Here is a 27,256-nt window from a genome sequence, read left to right as displayed (position 1 = left end):
ACGATATTCTTTTTCTCTCAATATCAGTTTTCTGCCTCCTCCTTTCTACCCTGTCTTTCAGATGTTTGCTCTAGAATAGCTAGAAGGATAAGTTATGCAATGGGTCTGGACTGACAGTCGCCTTAAATGTTGAAATGGAGCAGAAGTGCTGCTGGTGTGATGGTGTCTGGCTCCAGGTTGCTGCTGTAGCTGTGCCACCACCTTCTCCCACCTGTGTGCTGGGCAACCGCTTCTTTCTGCAGGTAGGCTTTGGCAAGAGCCCCAATTTTATCTCTCTCTCTCTAGCAAGAGTAGGTGTCGCTGCTGTTTTAAGCTGCCAGGAGCCTAATGCATAGCTACAGAAAATAAACGCGGTATGAGCTGATTGATTTATCTGCATTTTCTAGCCCAGCAATTAATTCTGCTTTTTGCAGGCAGAACCAAAGTAGCAAGCGTGTTGTAACACCAGATTGGAGCTGATAACGTATTCCTCCCTTCCTCAGTTCTTCGCAAGCACAGAGATCAGCCTATTAAGGAAAATTCTCCCAAAGCATCAGCCGGCCTCAGCGAGGATCATCGCCAGCTGCACCACAGCAGAGCAGAGCCAGGCCAGCAGCTGGAGACAGAACGGGAAACCACAGGTGCTGGGGATGGGAGGGAGGTGGCAGCAGGGGCTCGGAGGGGGTGGCCACCTGCCTGCTGTGCTCCCAAGAAACCTCTGCATCCAGGCACAGAGCCAGGATATCACCACCCTAACCTCACTTTTTGTCAAATTGCTTCAAAACTTATTATTACTGCGCAGATACACTCAGAGCTAAGAGGCCGTAAATGTCGTAAAACCATGTGCCGGTTGGTGGTGGTGTCCGCATGGGCTCTCCACGGATGAGAGTTGGGCACTGGGGCCAGCGTGTGGGCTGTCTTGTGTTGGGGCCAACTGGTGGCTAAATGTGAGGTCTGCGGGGAAACCAAGGCAGATGGGATGTTTCTGACCTGGGAGCAGTAGTTGGGAATTGATGCCCACAGGGGCCGGTGGGTGCCCAAAGGTCCTGTGGTAGCACAGGCACAGCGTGGGCTCCTGGTCCTGGGGCTGTGGGGGCTCAGTGAGGGTGAGAGGATGGGGGAGGAGGAGCCGTTCCTTTCTCTGCTTGCCCCTCTCTGCACCCTGTCTCCTTGCCCGCATGCTCCCTTTCCCTCAATTTCTCACTCGTGTAAGCTGGGGCTGTATTTATCCCAGCCCTCGAGGGTGCTAGGAAGCTATTCAGGTGATGTAGTTAAAAGCTACTGCATATAAGCAGCCATTCCTGCTGGGGAACGTTTCGTGTCACCAGCACAGCAGTTGGGAATACAACAGGTGCAAGTGCGAAGTCGATGCAACAACAAGGAGACACCGAGGAGAAAGCTGCTGCCAAGGCAATCTCCCTGATCTGCTTGTAAAAGCTCCCTGTGTTTAAGCGTCTCTGTGGGTGGCTTTTGATGGAATTTCTCTCTAAGGCAAAACAAGTAAGTTGAATCTATGGTGTCTTTTACAAACCGTACTGATTCAGTCCAGTGGAATCAGCGCGACTGTTTTTTTTTTCATCCTGACTCATGTCTTTCATGTGTATCTTATAGTTCAGGACTGAACTGTTTGTGTACGTACAAACTTAAATAAGAACTGGAACCATTGCATCCAGTTTTGAGCCATGCTCTGATCTTATTAAACCAGGACCAAGAAAGTCACGTGAGCTTTTAATCAGCAGCGCTTTGGTTGTCAAAAAATCAATCTCATCAAATTGATACAAATTGGTAGACTGCTTTAGTGGGATGTCCCTGCCCATGGCTGGGGGGGAGGGAACTAGATGGTATTTTAGGTCCCTTCCAACCCAGACTATTCTCTAATACGCGAGCACCAGGAAAAGACAAAGCCTTGACCTTCCCCATGGTGTTCCTGTTGATTATTATCTGCACAAGGCATCCGTTTACCTGCACCGCCTCAGGAATGCACATCTCTTTACACTGTGTTTTAAGCTATGGCGTATTCTTTGGGGAAACATCACGCTTGTGCTGCGGCACAGATCTAGATGCACCTTGTTTGCTGTATGGACATGACTTTGGACATCCCATAGGCGATGGCATCTGACAGCTGCTGCCAGACAGATCACCAAGCCATCGGATGCGACCTACACGTGTCCTGACACTGCAGACTACCCATCAGGGCTGTCCTGTCTTTATGGTCAGTATGGATGTAGCAAAAAAGGCTGTGCTCACCTGAGAAAACAGGTTTCTCAAGGGATGCGCTGGTAGCAGTACAATAGTGCACAGAAAAGGCACTGCGTGTGCACGTAACTTGTTCGTAAAGCTGTAGCCAGGAATGCAAATGGTGAGAGCGTGCACAATGGGCCAGCGAGGTGTCATCTGACTCTGCTCATGCTCTGCATTTGTCTTGCCAGCTCAGCGACTCATATAGGGATGCAAATCTATAATACTCTTCTAGAAACATCAAGGGCCTTTGGTGTGAAATGCTGCTCTAATTCACTGTCACGTTGTGGCTTTCACGTTGCTGCAGTCGATTCATTGATATGAAGAGGGTAAACACTTTGACAGAAGGCTTGGGGATGATTAATGGGCTCAGGCATGCTTTGTGTTTATTGAAACCGCAAACACCTGCTAAAGCTGAAGCTTTATTATCGGTCACCTTGTGACCTACAGGGTCTTTGGGGCATTGTGAGGGAAAGATGGCAGAGTGCAGGCTGAATGACTCCACCGAGTGAACCAATTTCTGTGCCAAGCATCATGGTTTTACGCGATCTTGGCTGAATCTTAGGTGGCCTGAGGCCTGGTGAGGAAACAGTAGCACAGTGGTCCAGCTTAGCATCTATTCTCAGCATGGTCTTTCAGGTCCCTTCCCACCCAAACCATTCTATGGTTAAGGGCACGTCACAGAAAAAGTCACACTAAAGGTTGCTTGTGTTGTCTAACTGCTTTCAGTGGTAGCAAGCTGAGGGAGCTACAGCATAAAAGCAGTTTTCAGGTCTGAAAAGCAGCCGCTGCACTCTGTGCACTGAGAGCAGCTCCCAGCTTCTCCCCAGTGCGTGCAGCGCTGCGTTGCATTCCCTGCAAGGTACTTTTTGAGCTCCAGATTAGCAGCTGCTGTGCTGCTGGTGGGCAATACTGGCTCAGCATCCACGGCTCTGGTGTCCAGGTGCTTCCCAATTCCAGCAGGATGTGGTTATGGCTGAAGGAAGAGCACAACAGCTCCTTTTTGCCTAAATTCAACCTGGGGTAGGCAATGGCAGAGTTGTCCCCTCCAGCCTCGGTGCTCCGGATGAAGTTTCTCCGAGCTGGTGCTCTGTGTCTAGGCTGGCAGCACACTGCCTCCCGGCAGCACAGGCAGAACCGCTGCTGGCTGGGGACCCAGCCTGCTCCTCCGGGTGTCCTGTGCTGTGTGCCCCGCAGGGATGTGATGCTGGTGGCACTGGGCAGCCTCTCCCTGCAGCTGTTGTGCTGCCTTTGGAGGCGAGCAGAGCTTTGTGCATTCCCAGAACTGAAACCGTGCAGCCCAGCATAAGGAAACATAAGATTTTTCCAAAGATTTCCCCCTCCCTTCTGCAAGGAATGCCTTCAGCTTAAAACTAGAAGTCCATTTGAAACAAAAGACTAATGAATATGGTAGCCCTTCCTCTTTTGCAAGTTTAAATACCTCATCTTTCTTCAGAGAACAGCTCTAAATCATTTTATTTGCAAGCCCTAAGCAGGAATTTGTATTCATGGTAAGACATTTATTGAGTTAATTTATTTAAGGCTGGAGCATAATTTCTAATAATGGCAGAGTCTCCAGGCCCAGTGAAATTGTCTCCCTGATAGGGCATTAATATTTTAAGGGGTTATAATAATCTGTCAATTGATCTGTGTCTTTTAGGGAGTATGTTAGCAGTTATTGATGATTGCTGCTGTGAAGGATTACCTTAAACAAAGCTGGTGCTCCACAGACCAGCGCCCACCACAGGGGTCTGGGTACACGCGTGGGAGTGAAATGAGAAGGAAATACACCAAGGTGCCCATCTGCGTGGTGGCTGCTGCTCCTGCAGCCCCGGCTCAGAGAGCAGAAGGGGGAAAGCTGGTAATTCCTTTGTGTCTACAGCATTCTGCTGCCAGCCAGGGCATCCTCAGGAGATGTGAAACTGGGAAAGGTCCGAGCAAGGAGGTTCTAGCACATGTTCTGCAGGAGGCTTGTTCATCTGGGTAACCGGTCTGACCATTACTGGTGATAGTCAAGAGATAAATAATTTGACCTCTTACTACCTAATTTCTCTGTTCTTAGAAATAGGGAATGTTTACTCTATTTCTTGAGCTACTTAAAAACAAGAGGAAAAGTCCAAGTAAAAAACCATTTTGTTTCACTGCTATATTGAATGGTTTGTTGCACTACAGAACATGGTGCTGAATAGCCTTTATAAAGAAGGTAACGTAAACTAGAATCCAGATTCACACAATTGTGGAATAGTTTGGGTTGGAAGGGACCTCAAAGCCCATCCAGTCCCACCCCCTGCCATGGGCAGGGACACCTCCCACTGGATCAGGGGCTCCAAGCCCTATCTAACCTGGCCTTGAACACCGCCAGGGATTAAATTCCTTTGGGTAAAGCCTGGCTCAGGGAAGGGCTGACAGGATCACTGAGGCCCCAGCAGAGTTTGCCAGGGCCCTTTCAAACCTTCCTGAGGGTACCAAGCCATGGCAGGGTGGGAAGGGGACAATGGGAGCAAGTGGGGCAAAGCTGCCACCAAACTGTTGGCAAGAGCTGACAAACCTGAATAGATCCCGAGGTGCCTTCAAAGTCAGTCACCTCCTCTCTGGTGTTTTGGGTAGAGAAGCTTTTCTACTCTCTTATAACCTCCAGCAGTGCCGTGTTGAGGGAAAGCGTTAAATGCAGGAACTTGAGCAAAACGTGAGCATGAGAACATAGCTCTGTGTTGGGCCACGGCTCTGCTCCTGGGACATCGGCACACGTGTCCTCTGCTGCATGGAGCAGTCTGAAGGCAAACAGCATGTGGGGTGCTTGGTTTCATATCCAGTTTTCTTAGCGGCAGCTAAGTCAGTCCCACTTCCGCAGCGTTGTAGCTGCTGCTAATTATTGTCCCTAGGTAACTCTTGCCATGTAATGAGCTCTTTGTGGCCACAAAGCGACACAGTTAAACAGGCACACAGGGATGGGCCTGCCAGCCGCTGTGACCAGGTAATCCTGCCGTGCCAAAGCACCGTGACAGCTTTAAAAGTGCTATAAAAAAAGTTAAATTGTTCATACTAAGCTGCCGTGGCCTGTCATGGGTGTGTTCACTGGCTTTAAGGTTTTATTTATTCATGCATAAATTATTCCTCGTAATGCAATAGGTAAAAGCATTTATCTAGTAAAAGCCAAGTTCTGCTCTGAGCCAAACGCCAGCTCTTTGTTTCTATGTGCACGGCTTTATTTGGATATTAAGGAAAAATGAATGTTGGTGTGGAAGGACATGCAGCTGCAGCGCAGCTCTGACTGTTGCCTGCAAGAGCAAAACAAACATGTTGGGAAGAAGTGGGCTGTGGAGGCATTCAATGCATTTCAAGACTGGTTTTCCCCTAAAACTTACCGCAGCGAGGATAGTTTCTTGGCCCAACAGAAATTCAGACTAATAGATGTGTAAGATGAATGATTGCGTCTGACCTGTGCTCCTGGGGGCCCTCTCTGATATTTTTTTCTTACATGCTCATTTGTCGGCATGTTGTCAAGCCTTCTATTAATGGCTTACTGGCAGTTCTATTCATCCTCCCTCCCTCCCTCCCCGGCGCTGGGTCCTCTCACCACCTTGGCAAGGTGCTGCGGAGCTTGGCGCACCAGGACACCCATCTGCCGGGGGGGGCAGATGCTCGGTGAGAATGAAGACGAAATAGAGCGATTCTGTCCATCTTTCCTGCTCCAAGAGGTCAGCGAGTCCCTCGTGCTTTTCCTCTGGAGGGCTGAGCCAGGACAAGTGCTCAACTAAATCACATTCTCTGCGAAGAGCCCTGCAGCTCTGCCTGCGATGCCAGCTTTGGCAGATGGTGTGGGAACAGCGAGGGAGACCAGCCAGCCCAGTGCCACAAGGGAAGCTCTTTCCTTTGGCACAACTACCAAAGATGACCGAGGAAAGCAATCCAGAATTACCCAGCACATCTGCAGGTTTCTTATTTTTTGTTTATCTGTTACCTGGAAGCTTGGAAGCAAAATTTCCACCTTTTCACTGTGGGCTTTGTGGCTGTAAGCCTGTTGTGGCTTTTTGATGTATTGACCATGCCCTTGGTCTGATAGAGAGCGAGAATAATCAGAAATGTCCGGTGTATTTTCTCTATATATTCCATTACTTTAGCTTTGTGCCCCTCCAGCTCCTTTTGTCTAAATGACACACTCTCATTCTTTCCAACTTCTGCACACATGAGAATCTTTCCACAATAGTTACTCTTTATTTCCCTTTTCCTCCCTGGAGTGCCCAGAACTGAGCAGAACACTCAGTAAAGCTCCTCAGCAAACCACCTCTGCTTTATTTACCATTAACGTGACACATTCCTACAGTCCCCATCCCATCCTCTCTGTACACATATAGTTGGAGAGGTTCTTGGGGCACACACTTTTGTGTCCCACGAAGGAGTTAACCTCGTGCACACTTGTCTCAGCTGATAGGAACAAGAATAATGATGTCTCACCGAAAATACCTGCACACACACAATGGAGGAGACGTGGGGAGCGATACTGCTGAGGTGGGAGGGACTGTATATATATAGAGGGCTGCAAGTTCCAGGGTTGGCAAATAGAAAGCAAAATCATAGAAAGCAATGCTGTTAGGTTTGTGAGCTGTCTGTCTGCCGGGAAGAGATGAACTTCTTGCACCCAGCCCTGGCTCCCTGCCTGCGGTGAGGGGCAGGTTCATCGGGTGAATGAAAGCCGAAATAGTTGCTCGATATGACCGAGCACAGCCAGCTCTGAGCTCATGAGCCACAGGAGGCTGACAACAGCAGGCAGGTTTAGATTAGAGCTAGAGATATCTAGGGCAGGATGAGAGCTGCCAGGAGCATGCCAAACCTATCATATTTGTAATTATTTATAAATTCGAGGTGCATCGTATTTGCTAAAACAGAGCAAATTAAGTGACCAGTCAGAAGCCAAACTTGACATTTTGGAGGAAGAATTTATTTCACGTAAGTAAACCTCAGAAACCTTCATTTTGATATAATTTAAGACGTTTCTGTACGTATTTAGAGAACTCAGTCCTGCAAGCTGCAGGCAGACCTGTGTACCACGTGGGGTGGGCAGATGTGAGCGCAAGCTGCCACCTCCCACCAGTAACTGGAAAGATGGGAGTTTACGTCTTGAAAACGTAAGTGCATTATTCAGGCATTGGTTTAACATTCTTACATAAGGACTGAATCTAATTTTATGTACAGCCACCTTGTATCTTGGAATTGCTTCTGACTTTCGTTGGGATGAATAAGACTGGAATCGGGCCTGCAGTTTATGGGCTGTCTTATGCATGATGGGTTTTGCCACTATTGTCATTTTGTCATGGTATTTGGCAACTGTTGAATTCATGTTGGTGGCCAAAGCAAGCCCAGCACACAATGGCACAGCCACAAGGTGGTCGTGAAGCTGGAAACTCCTGGTGATCGTGTGGTGGTGCTCTTTCCACTCTTCCTCAGGAGTGAATACAAGCAGCAAGGCGGAATCTCTGACTGCTCACCCTTTCTCCATAGCACCATTCCCGTGTCCTGGTCGTGTTGACCATGAATGGGCCTGGGCAGCAGAAAGGTGGTGACGCTGCTGCGAGGGCTTCATGGGTCCTCCAGCAAAGCTGAGCCACACGAAGCCAAATGATCCACGCCTCTCCATGTCTGAGAGGAAAATACTGGAACAGGCTGCCCGGGGAAGTGGTAGAGTCCCCATCCCTGGAGGTATTTAAAAGACGAGTGGACGAGGTGCTCAGGGACATGGTTTAGTGGCAGATAGGAATGGTTGGACTCAATGATCTAAAGGTCTTTTCTAACCTAGTGATTTTATGATTCTAAGTGTCCTCGTGTGACATCTGTCAAACCTTGTCCTGGGAATCAAAGCACTTGTGAAAACACCCCGGGGAAAACAGTTGCCCAACACGGTCTCACTCGTGTGTGGTTGAGGCAGGCTGAGCTTTCGGCTCTGAGGGTGTCCTGGGTGCTGCAGGTCTGCAGAGCAGAGAAATTATGCCCAAGTTCATCGCGGAAACCTTAATTTTGTGTAATAAATAGAGGCAACACCTAAATGGGCAAACTAAATGTGATCTGTGTTTATTTCAGCATTCATTTTGCTTCCGCTGACTCCCGTAGCCAGGCTTAACTCTGAGACACACGTGTGCCTGTGTGGCGCCTTCTGCTCTCACAGCAATTTGCCTCTAGTAAAATTTGGCCTTGGGAATCGTTACCTTAAGCTTAGTAAACTGGTCATATACAGAACAGGTTTGGTTCTCCGTGTGGCTTTTTAGTCTCATAAATGCTCCTATTGCCTGGCATTGGGACATCGTCAGCCGGCAGAAAATCAGAGACTGTGTTAATCTGCTGCGCACAGTGACACAGACGGTGATTTAGATGTGGCGTGGGAGGTAAGACAGGCTGGTGGTGGCTGCTGCCAGCTTCCCGCACGGCTTCTTACTGCTCCAGAGGAAGCAGCCTGTCGCCGTGGGTCACCCAGGCAGCACCGCAAAGGGACCTGGGTACCACCCATCAGGCAATAGCGGACATACCTGTTCTCTCACACCCCGTTCCCTATAAATAGAATTATTGCAGCTGTCAGAGGCTTTTCCTCCTTTTGTGTTTTCACTCTTACCACCCTTTCAAAGCCAGAGGAACACAGCTGAATTAAGGAAACACAGGCTGAGCTGAAGTGTAGACACATATCGTTGTTGCTTGGTATAAAGATGTATTCTTTAATGAAATTCTCTGGAAGCAGACACAGGCTGCCACGGAGGACTCCTGCTGGATCTGTTTTGCTATAATACTTGCATCTTTGTATGATTTTTGCAGCCAAGAGGGAGAATACAGAGCCGAGTGGGTGAGCTATTATATTCTCAAAGTTTTCATTATCCCTGAGTCTACGTGATGAATGATTTTTATACATCTTTGGCATCAGAAGCCGTCTCTCAACCAGTGGTACCAGTGCTGCCTTCATGACTGCTGCTCTTCTAGCATTGCCTGTGCCGTGCTTTCACTGACCATAGGAAAATGTTCAGATTAGAAACGGTTAAGGGGTTTTTTTTTAGAGTAAACTGAAATACTTTACTGGACAGACAACAATAAGTAGATAATCTTAAGGTAATTTCTTCCCAGTTTATTGTACTAATGAAGCTGGTAACCTCCAATGAAAGCTCCCGCACTATAAAAGTAGAATTGTAATTGTATTAACTGATGCACTGAATAGTAAAACAATGCTTTGGTTACATTCTGGGCACCGGTGTCACCGTTTTCTTGCCCATGAGGTCATTGGTATGCCTTGTTTCTAGCCCTGTTAAGTACTTACAGACCCTCCCTTCATTTTCTTGCAGTCTTTGATGTTTTTGTTATCTTGACAGCCATCCTGAAGGATGGAAGGAGGGAATAAGGCTTTTCCTTGTTTATCAAAGAATTACCAGAGTCATAAAGAAATTTAGACCGTGTAGTTTCTCCGGTCTGTGGGAGCAGCAGCTATAAATCTCTCCAGGCTGGTTTGTTTCAGCTGGCTGCACTCGCGGTGCACACTTCACTGCCATCAACTGAAGGCACAACAGGGTCCCAAGGTGGCTTTTTACTACACAAGAGGTCCCCATCGCTTCGTCAGTCATCAAAATAAATAGAATTTGGCTTGGTTTGGGTTTTGGTCTTTTTTTTCCAAAACAAGTAACTAGGCTCAGATAGAACAAAAGTGTTTAGAAACTTGTCCTGATGCATCAGAATTCTAGCAGCCACAGCCCCTGTGCAAAACATGCTTATGAAGGATGCTTGTGAGGAGTTCCTCAGCTGAAGTTCATGAGTTTTCATAATTTAGCTAAATGCTAGTTTGTAGAATTATCCTTTCTTCTTAGAAGGTCTTCTTTAAATTACCTGGACTGATCTTTCTTCTTTCTCATCAAAACTGTGGTCCAACATTACTGTGAGCAGGTAAACAATTCTCTAGCCCTGCATGATCACATCATAGTGAGGAGGACTTGATAACATCTGGAAACATCTGAGCACCATGTTCAGAGAAAAAGTGATTAGTGCAAAGCCTTGTGAGGAATTCAGGTCTTGGACAGATATTGAAGCATGTTTTATTCTGAAAAACATCCCTTCTCCAGTGGGATAACCTGCATTTGTGGTGTTTGAACTTCCAGGCATTTTGACTGGCTCTGTATGGGCCCAGATGTTCTCCTTGCCTGGAGCTCTACTGTCCCATGCACAGAACCAGAGCTGTACGACTGCCTGAGAAGGCAGTGTCCCCTGGGCTGTGATGAACTACCACAGGAAGAATCTAACCCAAGCAGAAAATTCCTTATATTTGGGTTACTATGGAATAGCCAGTCTTGATGTTGAGGCTCTGATTGCTGGGCATGATGAGAAATGCACTGAATCCAAAGCTGGGATTTTGCTCTCACCAGTGCCAAGGCACGGGGACTCACAATTTGTGTAGTCATTCCCAATTTGTAAGAGAATGGTCAAGAGGAAGACTCATATCCATCCCAGAATGATGTTGCCTTGCCAGTATCTGTAGGAAAACTCCGACACACGACGTACCCTTCACATAGTGCAGTGGAGCAGGTTGAGCAGTGCTGCCGTGGCAGCTCAGACTCGTGACGGCTGAGGAACAATCTCCCCTTGGCAGCTGTGGCAGCCGTACTCCGCAGCCACCCTGCAGGAGACACTGGACATGCGGCAGAGCACCATCCTCGTGCTTGAGAAAAGGTGTGCGACCAATGCAGTGTTTCATTGCACACTTTCAATGCAGTGTGACCAATGGGTGTTTCACCCATCGTGATGCCCTCTCCAAGGCAAAATGAGCCCGCGGGAGTCTCGAGCCAGAAGCTCATTTGGTTCCACTCCCAGAAAAGTCAACGAAACCCATTTTAAGTGGAATGATTTCATCCTGTACTGCATGCGGAGTGGCTTGCCAACATTACCAGTAATAGCATGGGTTTATCCCAGGTACAAGCTAATGGAGCGCAGAGCTACAGCGTTTCTGTGTAGCTGATTAGTGGAGCCCTGGATGAAAAGATGATGAATGTGGCACAGGTGGGCAGGATCTCACTTGGCTTCAGGGTCTGACTGTCTTTAAGCATTTTTCTCTTTAACAGATCCCTTCTCAAAATGTCATTCTCAACACTAGCTAATCACCATCCCTTGCTGAAAGAAGAAAAGCCCTATCTAAAACTAAGTGGCAGCTAAAATTTGGTGACCCTGTCAAGGACTTCAGAACCCGAGTTGTCACTAGTGTCTTTTAGGTGGAAAGCATTAAGATAGCACGGTGAGGAGGGCAGAAGCCACTACGTGTTGGGAATGTTAAATATCACAGTGTGTGGTTCTGACTGTGCAGAATCTCTTTCCCCATCCCCTTCCCTTAAAATAGTTTTTCTTAAACCACAAAACTTTCTGCTTCACAGACAAGGAAAGCAAACACCGACACAATCTCCGGCGATGTTCTGCAGATATTCCCTCTTCTTCAGTTTGTGCCTTTTCCTTCCGACTCAAAGGTAAGCTGAGTGCTTGGTTGTTTTACAGGGAATGTCTGATTTGTGTTTCGCATAAATAGTAGGGTCAAAAGGAAACTATCCTTCTAGTTATCCAGCCAATCCAAAGAAAGCTGGGAGCAGTGAGGGATGCGGTGTAGAAGAAAGCAGCCTGTACAGGTCCACAAAACACAACAGGTACATTCACAGCGCAACCCCTTATTTCCTGTTTGAGACCAGAACAGTTGGCAGCTTCCCCTGGAAATGTGCCCCACAGGACTCGCAGCTGCGCTATCACCAGCACCAGAATGACAAGTCCTAAATTTCCTGAACTGTTTATGCCGCTCACTAACTGGTTCACTTCTGCTTTAAGGCCCTTTTTGGTCCAAAACCTGCATCAGATCTCCAAGGACAGCTTTAAAACCAAAATCATTAGAGCTTCGAGTAATTACACTTGCAAAGTTCCATACTGCACAGACCAGTGGTCCTGAGGATCTGGAGAGAGGCAGAGGGGCTGTCTTCTACTTCCTTCATCCCTTCACAAAGCAATGACAAACTCATTTATGTTTTCATCAAGTGAGTACATGACCATACAGGGACACTGCACCATAAAACTTAACCTTTAACAGCCCAAACCCCCATCTTTGGAGCTGTCGATATGATAGTACAGATCTGCAAGCCTCACGATGTCAGGCGCTAGCTCTGTTGTCCATCCACAAAACATGAATTCTGACATTGGAAAATAGAGTCACACCCTGTGCACGCACAGTCTACAAAGCTTTGTTAGTGCCTGTAAAGCACTCAGTGCGTTACCTTTTCCCTCCCGGTGTACTCGGAGGTTTTGCTCTGGATGGCAGCTGAGGGGATGCTGCTGACGCTAACATAGAAGGGTGAGAGTTTCTTCAGGGGACTAGTGATTGGGGAGGAGGAGCTGTTGGTCAGCAAGAGCTGTCTCAGACCATCATAAGCAGCCTGGGGAAAAGAAATGCATGTTGCTTTTATGCCTGAGGAGGAGCGGGAAGGGGGAGATGGGAGTTATAATTAAGATTTGTGATATGCGGACATTGCTTGGCTTGTCTGGGACATCTTAAGAATGTCCTGAAGCTTCTCTGCGTGCAAACCTGTAGGTATCAGCTGAGGTGATCTGCCGTTTGCCCACTTCTTCAAGGTGCCAGGTATTTGGCCGAGATAAACAATCTCAGCAAGTGCTCACTACTTCAATGATCTGCCTATTTTTTAACAAGCATTTAATGTAGTTTGTGTGTTTGCTTGCAAGCTGGACACAGAGCTGCAGCTGCACACCAGATGTGCCCAGAGTTCCCAGGCATACATAACAATATGGACTTGTGTCCCCAGGAGGTGTTCCCTGTGTCACAGACCTGACTTGCGCGGCGGTGACACAACATCCCTCCCTGGATTTGAGAACCTCACTACGGGATACAACAAATACCTCAGGCCCTACTTTGGAGGTGAGTTTGCTCCTTGCGTTTGACCGTTTGAAGAAAAGTCTGTAAGGCTTGTGGGGAGGGGAGAGCATTCTTAAGCTTTCTTTAGAACACCCCAGTTCAAGAGGTTGCTTTCCTCTTAAATGAGCTCATAGCCAAGGCTGCTTTCCTTTTTGTGCGTCCACTGTCATCTTGAATAGGTTGTGCATGCAGGAGTAAGGCACGAAAACACATTCATCTCTGAGGTTAAGAATAGGGAATCTATAAACTTTAACGCCCCTACGAAAGGCCTGACAGGGTAACTAAATTCTGCTTTAATTGTACGCACTTTTGTTTAGACTCTGACCCTTGTGATTTTCTGGTTTGTTTTTGTTCACATATGTCAATCCAGTAAATTGCAGCCATAGAGGAACAAAGCCATTCTCCTTGCCAGAAACACTGACTTCTGATACATGCTTTCACTTCACACTGAGGCACAAATAAAACCCACTTGAAACCTTCGTGAAACTCTAGGGGGTAGCAAACACCTGAAGGACAGCCACCTATTTGGGAGCTTACCTGAGGCTGTTGTCCAGTTTGGGTGTCGGGTCTCCCTCCTTCCAGGTGAGCGCTATATCCACTTCAAGGAAAGGGTTTCTCCAAATGGCATTCAGCTATGAAAAACTTTATTTTTATCAATTTTGCATTTCTGCCAGTGATCGGTTTATGAAACTATGCTTAACAGAAAAATTGCCCATCAGATTCCACCAGGACTTGGATGTTTCCCGCTGTATAATAGCTCCTGCAGACTGACCACCTGCCACCGGCAGCTTTGTGCTTCTGCCTTTTTGTGACCATGGTGATAGATTTCTGAGATAATACGGAACTTACCAGCTTGTTACCTCAGGAATGCCTGATCTCTTGCAGGAATAGAAAAGCTCCTCTAGATCCTGTCACAACAGATGCTTCTGAACTCCATAATGGAGATTAATTGCATCTACACCAGCCTACGCCTACCAGAGCCATAAAAGTTAAACAAAAATGGTCAGGACTCTGGTTTGACCTCCTCCAAAGGTGTGGGATCCTCACAGATCTGCCCTCTAGTCGTTAATTTGAGGTTTGCTTCAAGGGTCTAAATATCTAAAAACCAGACAGGACACGCACAAGCTACTTAAAAAAATATTCAGTTTTGACAAGTGAAATACATCTTGGATTTGGGAACGGTTTAAAACAAACAAACCAAGAAAACCAAAACCAACAGGAAGGAGATTTAGAAACCACATCCTTTGGATTTTCCTAATTATAATTCAGATGATGAAAAGGAATGTTAGCAAGTCCCATGAAGAAGGGCATTGCTGTGTTGTCACCTAGGCAGAAAGGGTGAAAGAACCAAGATGTTTTGGAAAGCACCAAGCCCTGCTCAGAGCCCCACATTCCCACTGGGGATTAGGCAAACCTGGAAGAGCCTAAGGGAAAGTTTGTGTGCCTGCTGGTGTAAGCAGTGCCCTGTTCAGGGCAGACTGTGCACCAGGACCTGGCGAGCCCTCTCCAGGGCCAACTCTGCTGGTGTTTCCTGGGGAGGAGCTGCCCTCTCGTGGTGCTCCTTCAGAGTTAGTGCTGGAAACGGGGCTGCAGAGGTTCAGGACTGTAGATGGAATAGGAACAGAATAAATAAAAGGAGACAAAAGTACCTCTGCTTTCTAAGCCAGTGCGTGGTTTCAAGGGTCACTGAATTTCTCTGCCCCTTAGTTTTTCCTCTCTGAGAAACAGGGATGCCGTTTGCTACCTGCTTGTGAAGAGTCCTCCAAGAGCTGTCTTGAGAACTATTGTGTACAAGGTTTGCTCTTCTTGACACTCTGCAGGTGTTGTGGACTGGGTAACAAGGGATAAACCAGCCCTGGCTTCCTGTCTGTAAACACCACTGAAACACTACATATTCCAAGTGCTGGAGTTCACGGATGGTGCCGGTGGGCACTGGCTCTCTGCCACCCATCACCACTTACAGAACTCCAGCTCCCTAACAGTGACAGCTTTATTTTGGATCATGAATCATTTGTAAACTCTGACTAACCCTTTGGGCTTCTGCGGTTTCAGAGGTAGCGTCGTGTGCTTGGGATGCTGCGAGCAGTGCCCACGCTGCGCAGCACCCTCAGCAGTCTTATTGTGCCTCTCATTCCTCCCTTCTCTCTGCTCAAGCTTTTCTTCCCCTCCACAGGAGAACCTGTTCAAATTGCAATGAGTCTGGACATCGCAAGCATTTCTAGTATATCTGAGAGTGACATGGTAAGTGAAAGAACTTTTATTTTATAAGATATAAGAGATCTGCCTGAGCGACTTGTCATACATTCCTGTGTGTGGAGCATGGAAACACACTGTCCTGCTCAAGCTGCTTTGTTTTCCTGTGTCTGTTGACCACCTTCAGAGGTGTGATGAGAACGGAGCTCCTTTATGACTGCAGACTACGTAGATGCCATAGTAACATGGACTTGGAAATAAACAGAGACAGGTCCAAAAGTCCTACTGGTTAAAAAACTCAGCTCCTGGAAATCAAGCCCCTTAGGTGTGGGAAAAATCAATCACGTGTGGCATTTCTTTTACCCTTCCACCGTGTAGGAGCCCTTTGTGTAGCGTAGGGCTGGCTGCTGTGGGATGTGCTGGCGCTGGCTGAAGGCAGAGACAGGGTTTCTTCACAAGGAGGAGAAACGGGGCTGCAACACGCTTCGAGGCTGAAAGGACTGGGTATCCCAAGGAAAGAAAAAAAATAAACATGGTTTTCAAATCTACAGAGAACATCTTCCTCCCACTGACGAATCTGGTTCCCTATATTCCTGATAGCTGGATTTCAAACATGGCTTGCTGGAAATTCCTGTTTTGGGTTGACCAAAACTATGGGCAGCTTGGGTAGATTCAGCAAATAATTTCTGTCCAAACAGTCTAAAGTTCAGTTGGGAACAATTTCAACATTCAATTCAGCATTTTCAAGAGCAGCACAGACTTTTTCTCCTCTCTCCCCCCAACAAATTAAACAAGTTCAGTAGGTAAAATATTTTAACTTTGAAGTCACTAATTTGGGGGAAGGGACAGAACCAACAAAATAAATCATTCACTTAATTAGAACTTTAGTTAAAGTGCCTTCGAAAATAGCAGCGCTACAGACTGGGGGAAGAGTGGCTGGAGAGCTGCACGGAAGAGAAGGACCTGGGGGTGTTGGTTGACAGCCGACTGAACATGAGCCAGTAGTGTGCCCAGGTGGCCAAGAAGGCCAACGGCATCTTGGCTTGGATCAGAAATGGGGTCACCAGCAGGTCCAGGGAGGTTATTCTCCCTCTGTACTCGGCACTGGTGAGACCGCACCTTGAATACTGTGTTCAGTCCTGGACCTCTCACCACAAGAAGGATGTTGAGGCTCTGGAGTGTGTCCAGAGAAGAGCAACGAAGCTGGTGAGGGGCTGGAGAACAAGTCTGACGAGGAGCGGCTGAGAGAGCTGGGGTTGTTTAGCCTGGAGAAGAGGAGGCTGAGCGGAGACCTTATTGCTCTCTACAACTACCTGAAAGGAGGTTGTGGAGAGGAGGGAGCTGGGCTCTTCTCCCAAGTGACAGAGGACAGGACAAGGGGGAATGGCCTGAAGCTCCGTCAGGGGAGGTTCAGGTTGGATATCAGAAAAAAATTCTTCACAGTAAGAATCATTGGGTACTGGAACAGCTGCCCAGGGAGGAGGTCGAGTCGCCTTCCCTGGAGGTGTTTAAGGAACGGGTGGCTGAAGTGCTTAGGGACATGGTTTAGGGAGTGTTAGGAATGGTTGGACTCGATGATCCAATGGGTCTTTTCCAACCTTGTGATTCTGTGATTCTGTGATCTAAATTGCTCTGACCACATGGAAGACATTGCAGAGGTTTACTCTGTGCCTTGTGAAAAGCTGGAAACCAATGAGGATTCTCCATTCCTGTCACTTTACAATTCACAGCATTGAAAGCCACAACAGTGCAGTATTTAACATGTTTTTAACTCTGTCACGGGGTGCGAGTAAAACTTTAAAAGCTGCAAAAGCTAACAGTTGACAGTCGATGTTGACTTAGACCTTCTCTCTTATAAATTATAGTGACTCCAAGCTGTTGGCACCAACCCCAGGACCAGTCTGTGACAGATGTTTTGAAAATAAAAGGCATTAGCGGTTGTATTTAATTCACCGATAAGGAAGTGAAACAGTCCAACAGTGCCTTGTGTTGGTCCAGAAGACTCAGCAAAGAACCATCTTTAGCACTCAATGTTTCTTATTCTTTTATGATGGGGCACTGCAAAAATGCTGCAGTCACTGCAGGTAGATTTTGGCAGGCTGAACTCAAGTTAATCCTAGCGTCCTTAGATTCAAAACTCCTATCAAAAAGGATGCTACAAGTTTTAGGTTTTTTGATTTGTTTGGGTTTTTAAGACCTTGGTGAAATAAGGTGGATTTGCTTACCTTCTTTCTCTGAAATGTCAAGATCCCTTTCGTGATCTTGTTTATAACGCGTGTAATTTTCCAGCTCTAGACGATAGTTTTGTGGCCTCAAGTGTGCACTTCCCATCTGTGTTCTTACCTGCAAAATGGACACAAAAATATCAATTACAATAATTGCTCATTTGAAAAGAAAAATGTACTGTGAGTATAATCCTCATAGCCTCACCTCTTAGAGTGTAAGGAGATAAGAAACGTAATACAGTAAATAAAATAATGCGGACTATCTGTCAGATTTACTGCATGCACTTGAAGCTGAGCTTTGATAGGTGAACTAAGTGTGCCTTCTGCCTCTTGTCACACATCATAACCACAGCTGTGCTGGGAAGTGGGCTGGATGTGCATCCTCATAGGTTTTCCTCTCTTTCCCAGGATTACACAGCTACTATCTACTTGCGGCAGCGCTGGACAGACCCCCGGCTGGTCTTTCATGGCAACAAGAGCTTCACTCTAGATGCTCGTCTGGTGGAATTGCTCTGGGTACCAGACACATACATTGTGGAGTCAAAAAAGTCCTTCCTGCATGATGTCACCGTGGGAAACCGTCTCATCAGACTGTTCTCTAATGGCACCATCTTGTATGCCTTAAGGTAAATCAGTTATTGGCTTTGCAGCTGCTGGCTCAGAGTAGATTTCACAAATTACACTGGACAGGAGCGTAGAATCATGGAATGGTTTGGGTTGGAAGGGACCTTAAAGATCATCCAGTTCCAACCCCCCTGTCATGGGCAGGGACACCTTCCACTGGGTCAGGTTGCTCCAAGCCCCATCCAACCTGGCCTTGAACACCTCCAGGGATGGAGCAGCCATGACTACTCTGGACAACCCATAATAATGAGTCAGTAAGTCTACTGTCACCATGGTCTTCTGATCTGTTGCCTCCTGGCCACTTGGAAAAGCCAGCCAAGGATGAGGATTCCTCATCATGGTATGTGCTGTGTCCCATGCACAGCGCCTGCTCTGAAAGCTCATGACTTTAGGTGTCACCCAGAAGTCGAGCAAAGCCAGACGGAGGTGAGGGAGGAATGAAGCAAGATCATCATCATAGTAAAAGTTTAAAAGTTAGTGGGAATCTACGTCCTTACCCCGTGCCATGTAGCCATGGTTTTTGCTTTCTAGCAAAAGGTATTTGCCAAAGGTTCATGTATTTGCAGAAATGTGCTCTGGAAGTGTGTTAGCGCTGCGTGCAGTGTTCTCTCGCAGTAACTGTGCTCTGATTACCTTCACCACAAAGTAAAGCTCCTACAAAAAAACTCACTGACCCTCTGCGGCAGAGCAAGCTCAAATCTGTGTGCATTTGGTTTCTGTGCCTTAGGGGACATGGGGCGGCTTCCTAAGTAAAATGTGCAGACTGCAGCCCTGGCAAACATGTCGATCTACGCTACATCTCCCACGACAGCAAAGCAAAATCCCTCCTTCTGTTACATTTTCAGCAGTGTGGCTGCAGAGAGCTTGCCTTCTTAATCTCGCTGATTGTATCAGTTAATTTATTTCATAGGTCAAAATTATCTAAATGAGAGCAGAGGCTTTGAGGTCTAGTTTGCTATGAAAAAGAGACATATTCCATTACACGCTTTTATTGCAACTTTCGAAGTTCTTTCTCCTCCTACAGAATCACTACGACTGTTGCTTGTAACATGGACCTGTCCAAATATCCCATGGACACACAAACCTGCAGACTGCAACTGGAAAGCTGTAAGTATGAGGTTCTAGAAAAAAATAACTTTAAACTTCTTTGTTCACGTGTTTGCTTCTTGAATACATCACAGTAGCTTCCTGGGGTACACTTTTATTCCTGCAAATATTTGTCGAAAAGAAAACAACTTTGCTTCATCACTCTTCAAACACTTGTACTACAATCCAAAGTTTCGAGGATTTCTGTCACTGTGCAATTTATATACAAAGAGTGGTTATATATATATATTTATTTTATTAAAGTATGGATGGTTCAATTTTGCACAGAAAGGATGAAGCAGTAAGGCTGGTTTTCCAATTTCGGTCCCTTTTGCACACACAACTTCTTCAGAAGTAACTTTTGGGGTGAGTGTGTGGGATGGGGTACAGCCAGGAACAGCTTTTCACACTTTTAGTTATCTGCCACCTATTGCACCTCCCAAACTTACACTTTAACCAAGACTGCGCAAAGGGTAGTTCTTACGGGAATGTGAGTTGAATGTGCCTCTCAGCTCATAAGAGAAACCAAGGCCAAACCTAACCTTGTGACACACGCTTCTCCACGAGGGCTGTCTGTTACAGCGACGCAGATGACAAGACCCTCGTCAACACAAGGAGTCTCGACAAAAGAAATAATCAGCGAGTTCTGCTCTAAATGAAATTAAAAGCTCATCCATGACAAAGCTGGCTGGAAAAGACTCCAGGAAAACTGAGGACGCTATAGGGACTCAGAAAGAGCAATGCTGCTGCTCTGTATCCGTGAAGCTCCAGGAGAAGCAGGCAACTGTCTCCCACTGCATGCCACAACAAGAAACAGCTTAAAAGACCAGGTTTCAGCTTCTGGGGCTGTAGCACAAAGCACCTAGGGAAGCACATATTATATTCACATTAAAATCGTATTAGTTCACCATGGTTAACTTCATTACAAAGAATAGCTCCTGAAATAATAATGATTGGCCTCTTCTGCTAAAGCATCGCTTGTTTGGGGCTGGTTTAGAAGCGATTGGGCCCTACATCATGCTCAGTTGCTGTACAATTTCAATGAAATTACAGGCACATTGCCCACTGGAGATTCCATTAGGATAACTGCCCAGAAATAATGCTATTTAAATATAAGCCAGACGAATTAACAACTATCTATCATTTATTATAAAATTTTCCTGAGTAACCGCAATTCATAAAACTCCTAAGAAACTTTAAAAGTCACATGCTCAGGATACTACATGGGGATTCATGCCCTGGACACCTAATTTAGGAGTTTATCATACTCAAGCTCTGGTAATTTCTGTCTAATGAAAAAACACAATTAGATAAAAATAGAGCTGCAACTGCATCTATTTCTTCTACCAGGATAAACAGGTTATCATCCAAACCAAAGCATCCCTACTCATTTTCTCAAAGAAGAGCACTTAATAAAAGAATCGAATTAGTGGGATGGATGGGCTCGCTTCCTAAATTAAGTGAAATTTCTGAAGTGAATGGCAGACTGGTGACTCAGTACAGGTTTTCTCCCTCAGACTGAGGTATCCCTCAGTCCAACCTGAGGTCATGTTATGCCATTATTTACATTCCTGGAGGCAGTGACTCAGCCAGCTCATATGGAGTTTACTGATAACTCCTTGAATTGTTCATTTTTGCATGAATTTAGTGTTACCCGAATGCTGGATGCATTTATTTGTCCTCGGTAACTTAAAGCCTTTGGGGACAGGAGGAAGAATTTGTAGAAAAAGCTGCTGTAATGAGCAAGTTTTCTGGACGACGTGTACCCAGTCAGAAGAGCTTGGTTCGTAACTGCAGAGCAGTCTCAGCTCCAAGTTTTTGACTCAATAAAAATGCCTTTTCTGGCTTTTTGAAGCACTTGAATAGGTGATTCAGTGAAATGTGCTTCTGCTACCTGGCAAGGGGCTCAGTGGAATCTGTATTCCCTTTTTTACCCACTGCATTTCTCCTGCTCTCCTTTCAGAACTGAAGAGACTATATTTGAGGGTTGACTGCTGCGGTAGTTTTATCCTGCTGTATGTGACCAAACTGTGGATGACAGGAATATATTATCTTTTAAAATAGAAATACCCCATGTAAATGACTGAAACAGATTCCTGACAGCCTTCGATGCTGTGCATCATTCACAGCATTGGGTGTTCCTGTTGAAATCTGAACCAGCAGGCTGGAAGTAGAGCAATGAAAGAAGAGCCAATGTCCAGCCATAGTCTGACACCGTTAAGAGCATCTGTCCAGCCCACAGTGCCTAGATCATGTTTCTGTGCCCACTCAGGAGACAGGGCAGGCACGAGCTAGGCTTTTACTGGCTAAACCACAGGAACAAGGGTCTTTGTCTTCTCCTTAGGGGGATATGATGAAAACGATGTCATCTTCATGTGGTTGAGAGGAAATGACTCTGTCCACGGCATAGAGAAGTTGCGGCTCTCCCAGTACACGGTGGAACGTTACTACACCCTGGTCTCGAAGTCACAGCAGGAAACAGGTAAATCGGTGAAAGGGAAAAGCAAGAAAAGGTCTCAAGTATTTCCCCTCCCACCTCCCTTCCCTTCTACAAGCCAGTGTCTTTTGACTCGAGCATGACCCAGCAAAGCCTGCAAGCACATCTTAATCTCGCAAAGAGACGGCTGGAAAGAGTGAAATCCAATAAGTTGCAGTCAGGATATTCTGTAAGATGGAAATCCATGGAAAGACGGGGGTTGACTACACTACATTCACTTGATGGAGTTTCAATTATCTTTTTTCTTTAAAATTCTCAACTTCTTTCCTTCTCCACGCACACCTGAAGAAGCTCTCTCCCTTCCTCTCAGGTGTGCAGACTATAAATACTGCAGAGAGCCACGTTTTTACTGGGAGTAAAATTAATGTTTAAGATATACTTTTTTCTTTTATGTAAATTACAGTCTATCATGATGGAATAAGATCCCTTTGTACATGAAAACGTAATGTCTTTTTCATTATCAGTGTAAATAACTCTTCTCTCCAGAAGAAAGTAGGCAAAATTTCCTTAGAATGACCAGGTCTAGAAATAACAATGGTTTGTTTTGTTTTGTTTTAATGTACACAGCCCACAAACAACATGGAATTTGTTTCTTACACTTCAAAGGGAGCTATTGTTTGAACAGCAGCAACAGCTCCTGAAACTACTGGCACTGCAACCCCAGAACTCTCGTGTCAGTAGTATGGCAAATTGACCTTTAAAACTTGACTGATTTGGGTGGGGAGACACAAAAGATACAGTTATCAAAGATCACAAATCATTAAAGGGGGGTCTAATTCTCTGTGATGATAAGGTACTGGGATGCTTTGTGGCATAAGCCGGAGCCTGCTGAAATAAAGAGAGAATCCTTTTGTTTAGTTCTCAGCTGTCAGAGAAGACTAAACTCAGCAATGCCCCTTCAAAGTGGTTACCGGGAAAACTGTGCTGTGCTGAGTATGAAAGAACAGATGAAAGCATCAGCCCTTCCCTGGTCTGAGTTAAGACACTGGTATAAAGTAATTGCACTTTGAGTTAAGTTCAGGAGCCCCTTTGTGCATTGTTTTAGATGTCTCTTGTCCAGCACTGCTATAGGATGCATCCTCCCGTCTGGGCAGCGTTGGATAAGTAAGATCATAGAATCATAGAATAGTTTGGGTTGGGAGGGACCTTAAAGATCATCCACCTCCACTCCCCTGCCATGGGCAGGGACACCTCCCACCGGCTCAGGCTGCCCAAAGTCCATCCAACCTGACCTTGAACACCTCCAGGGATGGAGCAGCCACTGCTTCCCTGGGCAGCCTGGGCCAGGGCCTCACCACTCTCATCATGAAGAAATTCCTCCTTATGTCCAGTCTAAATCTGCCCCTCTCCAGTTTATACCCATTGTCCTTCGTCCTGTCACTACAAGCCTTCGTCAGCAGTCCCTCTCAAGCTTTCTTGTAGCCCCTTCAGGCACTGGAAGGTCACTATAAGGTCTCCTCAGAGCCTTTTCTTGTCCAGGCTGGACAACCCCAACTCTCTCAGCCCATCCTCGTACAGGAGGTGCTCCAGCTCTCTGACGCATGAGGGTCAAGCTCGTATGTGTGACACATCTCCCATGATTTATGTGCATCTGCAGAGCTGCACTGCAGCTGAATGGCCGGTGCTGGGCTGCCCCAGCTTCACTTCAAGTGTCCTTGGGTATTTTATGTTCTCTGTGTTTCTTTCTTTTGCAAACAGGCAATTATCCACGACTGATATTGCAGTTTGAGCTGAGAAGAAATGTCCTTTACTTCATTTTGGAGACCTATGTTCCCTCCACTCTGCTCGTCATGTTGTCCTGGGTTTCTTTTTGGATCACACTGGATTCAGTGCCTGCAAGAACCTGCATTGGTAAGTTATCGCCCAAGGACGGGAGAAAACTTAAGCAGGCAGGGGAGCTTCCAAGGCCTGGGCAGACAGCAGTCTTGTTGAGTCCTCTGCTCAGTGACCTGCTCACATTCTGCTTTCACTTGCCAAAGTGCTGGGTTAGCAGTATGAAGTGTGGCAGATGTGCTGTGGTGGGCATGTTTGCCCACCTACATAGGGCCAAGGCTCCTGGCAGGTCCACAGCAGAGAGTAGAGGACAGAGCAGACTCTTTGAGATGTGTTTTGGAGGGGGCGAGGAGGAGATGGTTGTTTTACTGAAAGTAAGACAAATAAAAGAGCCAAGGGCCTTTTGGAGTTAAGTTGCCAAAGGCAGGGAGAGCCCATGTGATGCTAGTAGGTAGCGCTACAGAAGTATTTCATTTAATGGATGATTTGGATTTAGTAAAAGGTGATGTGCTCTACCTGACTAGCAACAGTGACAACGTGTGCAGAAGGATAGACCAAGCCTTCTCCAAAGGGCCCAGAAGAGAAGTTATTTGCTTTTCTGTTTTCAAAGGAGTAACGACGGTGCTTTCCATGACGACTCTGATGATTGGCTCACGAAGTTCACTTTCAAAAACCAACTGTTTCATTAAGGCTATTGATGTTTACCTCGGCATCTGCTTCAGCTTCATCTTTGGTGCCCTTGTGGAATACGCAGTGGCTCACTACAGCTCATCACAAAAGCGCACAGCTAAAGCACCTCAAGAGGTAAAACCTGATCTATCTTCATAAGTTATCTTGGATCAACAATACTTAGTCTTCCATTAACTGAATAACACAAAGAGTCTTCTTGTTATGGATACAGTAACAATTGCTTCTCCTAACTATCACTAAATGTAAAATTTTGTGTGCCACAAAGCCATGAATAGCACAGGTCCTCTGGGCCCCGGCAGCTTCCTGCACACCAGCTGAAGGTAATGTTAGACCTACAGGATCTCACTCAGGGAGGCCCTTTGGCATCCCACTAGAATTCAGTCTATAGCCCCAAGATGAGCTCATGTGGGAGCACGAAGCACCTCTGTTCCTTTCAAAATGCAGCTGAAAAAGAGGGACTGTAAAGCATCTCTTCGCTCTCCTACTGAAAAACTCTGATTAGGACACTGATCTGGAAGGTAATGTCCTTTCCCAGAGGACAGCTGAACCCTTCTTCCTCTCCTCCCAGAACATCAGTCCCACAATGTTCTGTGGGGGTTGTGGGGGAGAGCGTATTGTTCACAGTGCTCCGCTTTAGTGCGAGAAATTAAACAATTGAGTATGATTATAGCCCAATGGTCATTGAGGGTCCAAATCCTATCAGAGGAGGTTTCCCACCTTGCTGCTGAGTTCCCCAGCCATTAAGTTTAAAAGCATAGAAGTGAACAGATTGATGTTTGTGCAAGATGGTTGTTGAGTTGCTCCACACACATAGTGAGACTTGCTCAAAGATCTGAAAATATCCCTAGAAGTACAGTGGTGGAAATACCTGCATCTCTGGGACTTCAGGCACTCCTAAACCTAGGCAGCAGCTGAAAGGCATGTTTGAATGTTGCAGGTTTTTGATGAACATATGAACCTGTGTTCCTTTATCCTTATCGTCTCTTTAATGATTAAAGTACTTTTCCTCTGCAGAAAACAAACTGTAAAATAACCGTACACTCCTGTTTCCTAGGGGTCTGCAAAAGAACTTACTAAAGAAATGGAAGAAGTCAACATCACTAACATCCTCAACAGCTCCATTGCCAGCTATAAAGGGAAAATCAGCTTCACAAGCATTGAGATCTCCAGTGATAATGTTAACTGCAGTGGTTTGACCATGAAAACTCATGAGAAAATCAAATGTTTCTTGAGAAACAAAATGCACAGGATTATTGGTTATTTCACCATTCAGAACCCCAGCAATGTAGACCACTACTCTAAAATGCTTTTCCCTTTGTTTTTCATGCTGGTCAATGTGTTTTATTGGGCTTATTACCTATATTTTTAGTAGAAATGAGTTGCTTTATTCTCCTACTTCAGCAAGGGAGGAATCTTGCCAATGGGGACCTAGGTAACGAACCACAGTGAATCCAACAGATCCTCTGTTGTGTTTCCCGAGACACAGAGCAGAAGAGAGTGTGACGTACAGGAGATGCAAAGCCTTGGCGCTTCAATATTAGCAACACTGACTCCGGACAACAGCGTGTTCAGCCGAGTGGCTGTGCTGGGCTCTCGTGCTCACCCCTGCTTTTCCCTCCAGCATCCAGCCTCTCACGTGGCTGCAGACGGGTGTGGAGGACTGCACGTGGCAGCATTATCTTGGGAGTCTGAAGCAGGTTGGAACCTTCTAGATCTCCAAGAGGATGTAGGATTATAGCTGTTATTGTTTGTCAGAGAGAACAGTAACAAAGGGACTGTGGTGGCTGTCTCAGCAGAACCTCTGTTCCATGAGAGAACCCAAAGGCAGCGGAGAGAAACCTCTCCCATGCGCTGTGGTTCCTTGTCCCTGCACGATGTGGTGCTGGCACTGGTGCACTGAAGCACCGCATTGCTTTAATACTTGTCAGACTCACTGGGGTTATCCTCACTTGCTGAAGATATCCATCCTTGAGATAGACAGAGGGCTTTTTATTTGTAGAGCTGTGGTTTTTCAGAGATTTCGGAACAAGAAATATAGGCAGCAAAAGTGTTTTGTAACCCATCTCTTGCACTCTTCTTGTTGTGCCGCAACTGGACAGGTTCTACCACCATCTACACCTTCTCACAAACAGGTTATTTTTCACCCCAGAGAGCTCTTCCTTCCGCTCTCCCTGCTATAGGCAGCTCTTGTTCCTTGCCAACCATATGGAAGAGTGGCCAATTTGTCATCCCCTCTTTTCTGTGGCTGCGCAGCTGTGGCAAGTCAGTCCGTGTGTGGGCTGAGGTGCAATGATCTAAATCAGCCTTACCCTCTCTATTTTAGCCTGAAACAGTGTTAGTTTTTTGCAGAAATTCAGATTTAAAGTGGGATCTGGAAAATGCCAGCCAGCTCTGTTTATCCTGCAATCAGCAGGACCACAAGCTTTGTTTCAGAAATATATTAAATATGGGGGGGGGACATACTTTGTTTTGAGAACCAAATGCCATTTGTACTCTGTAGCTTAAGGCTACTGGAAGTCTTTGTTTCTTGATTTTAAAATGACCGTTTTATGACAGATTTCCCCCTACCTTTTTGGTTTATGCAATTTTCCTAACTTTGAGGGTGAAATCCTGCAGTTCTGTAAGTAAAACGGTCGTCATCTGCAGTGGCTACAGTTCAGCAGGAGTTCTGGCCGCGAGAGGTCTCTCAGCAGGTCACTTATATTACAGGCTTATGCACGTGGGTTTTGCTTAGTACGAGTCTCTTACTGGGGTTTCCTATAGGAGGTGGGCAAAGCACAAAAATATAGATTATTTTTTTCCTTTAATAACGTTTTATCGAACCACCTCCCCACAATATATTGTGAAGGTTCTAAACCCCATATTCATAAATCATAGCTTTTACAAAGAGCAGCACAAGAAGACAGAGGGGAACAAACTGACAAGGGCAAGTGAATAAACACAGGCTCCAATAATGAAATGCTGCCTTGTATATACTGGCATTTAAAGTCCATTCCAGAAAATACAATAAAGTGACCGTGTATGATATGAACACAA

The 27,256-nt window shown here is 46.2% G+C and overlaps 1 protein-coding gene across 4 annotated transcripts; it reads left to right on the top strand.

Annotated features, from left to right (window-relative positions):
• Window positions 1-27,256, top strand: GABRP (gamma-aminobutyric acid type A receptor subunit pi). Of its 4 annotated transcripts, none has more exons than XM_054079974.1 (11): window positions 1-242; window positions 483-620; window positions 11,601-11,690; window positions 13,023-13,135; window positions 15,306-15,373; window positions 17,959-18,176; window positions 19,199-19,281; window positions 21,605-21,742; window positions 23,456-23,608; window positions 24,141-24,334; window positions 25,275-27,256. In XM_054079974.1, exons 3-11 carry the CDS (start codon window positions 11,635-11,637, stop codon window positions 25,587-25,589), a joined length of 1,338 nt encoding a protein of 445 aa, XP_053935949.1. In that variant the 5' UTR covers window positions 1-242; window positions 483-620; window positions 11,601-11,634; the 3' UTR covers window positions 25,590-27,256. The 4 variants fall into 4 exon arrangements, with proteins under 4 accessions (XP_053935949.1, XP_053935948.1, XP_053935950.1 ...); XM_054079973.1 differs by having other exon boundaries at window positions 414-620; XM_054079975.1 differs by lacking the exons at window positions 1-242; window positions 483-620 and adding an exon at window positions 6,890-7,164.

This window comes from Cuculus canorus, chromosome 14 (genome assembly GCF_017976375.1).
Source record: "Cuculus canorus isolate bCucCan1 chromosome 14, bCucCan1.pri, whole genome shotgun sequence".
NCBI lineage: Eukaryota > Metazoa > Chordata > Aves > Cuculiformes > Cuculidae > Cuculus > Cuculus canorus.
This window is presented reverse-complemented; position numbering and strand designations above follow the sequence as displayed.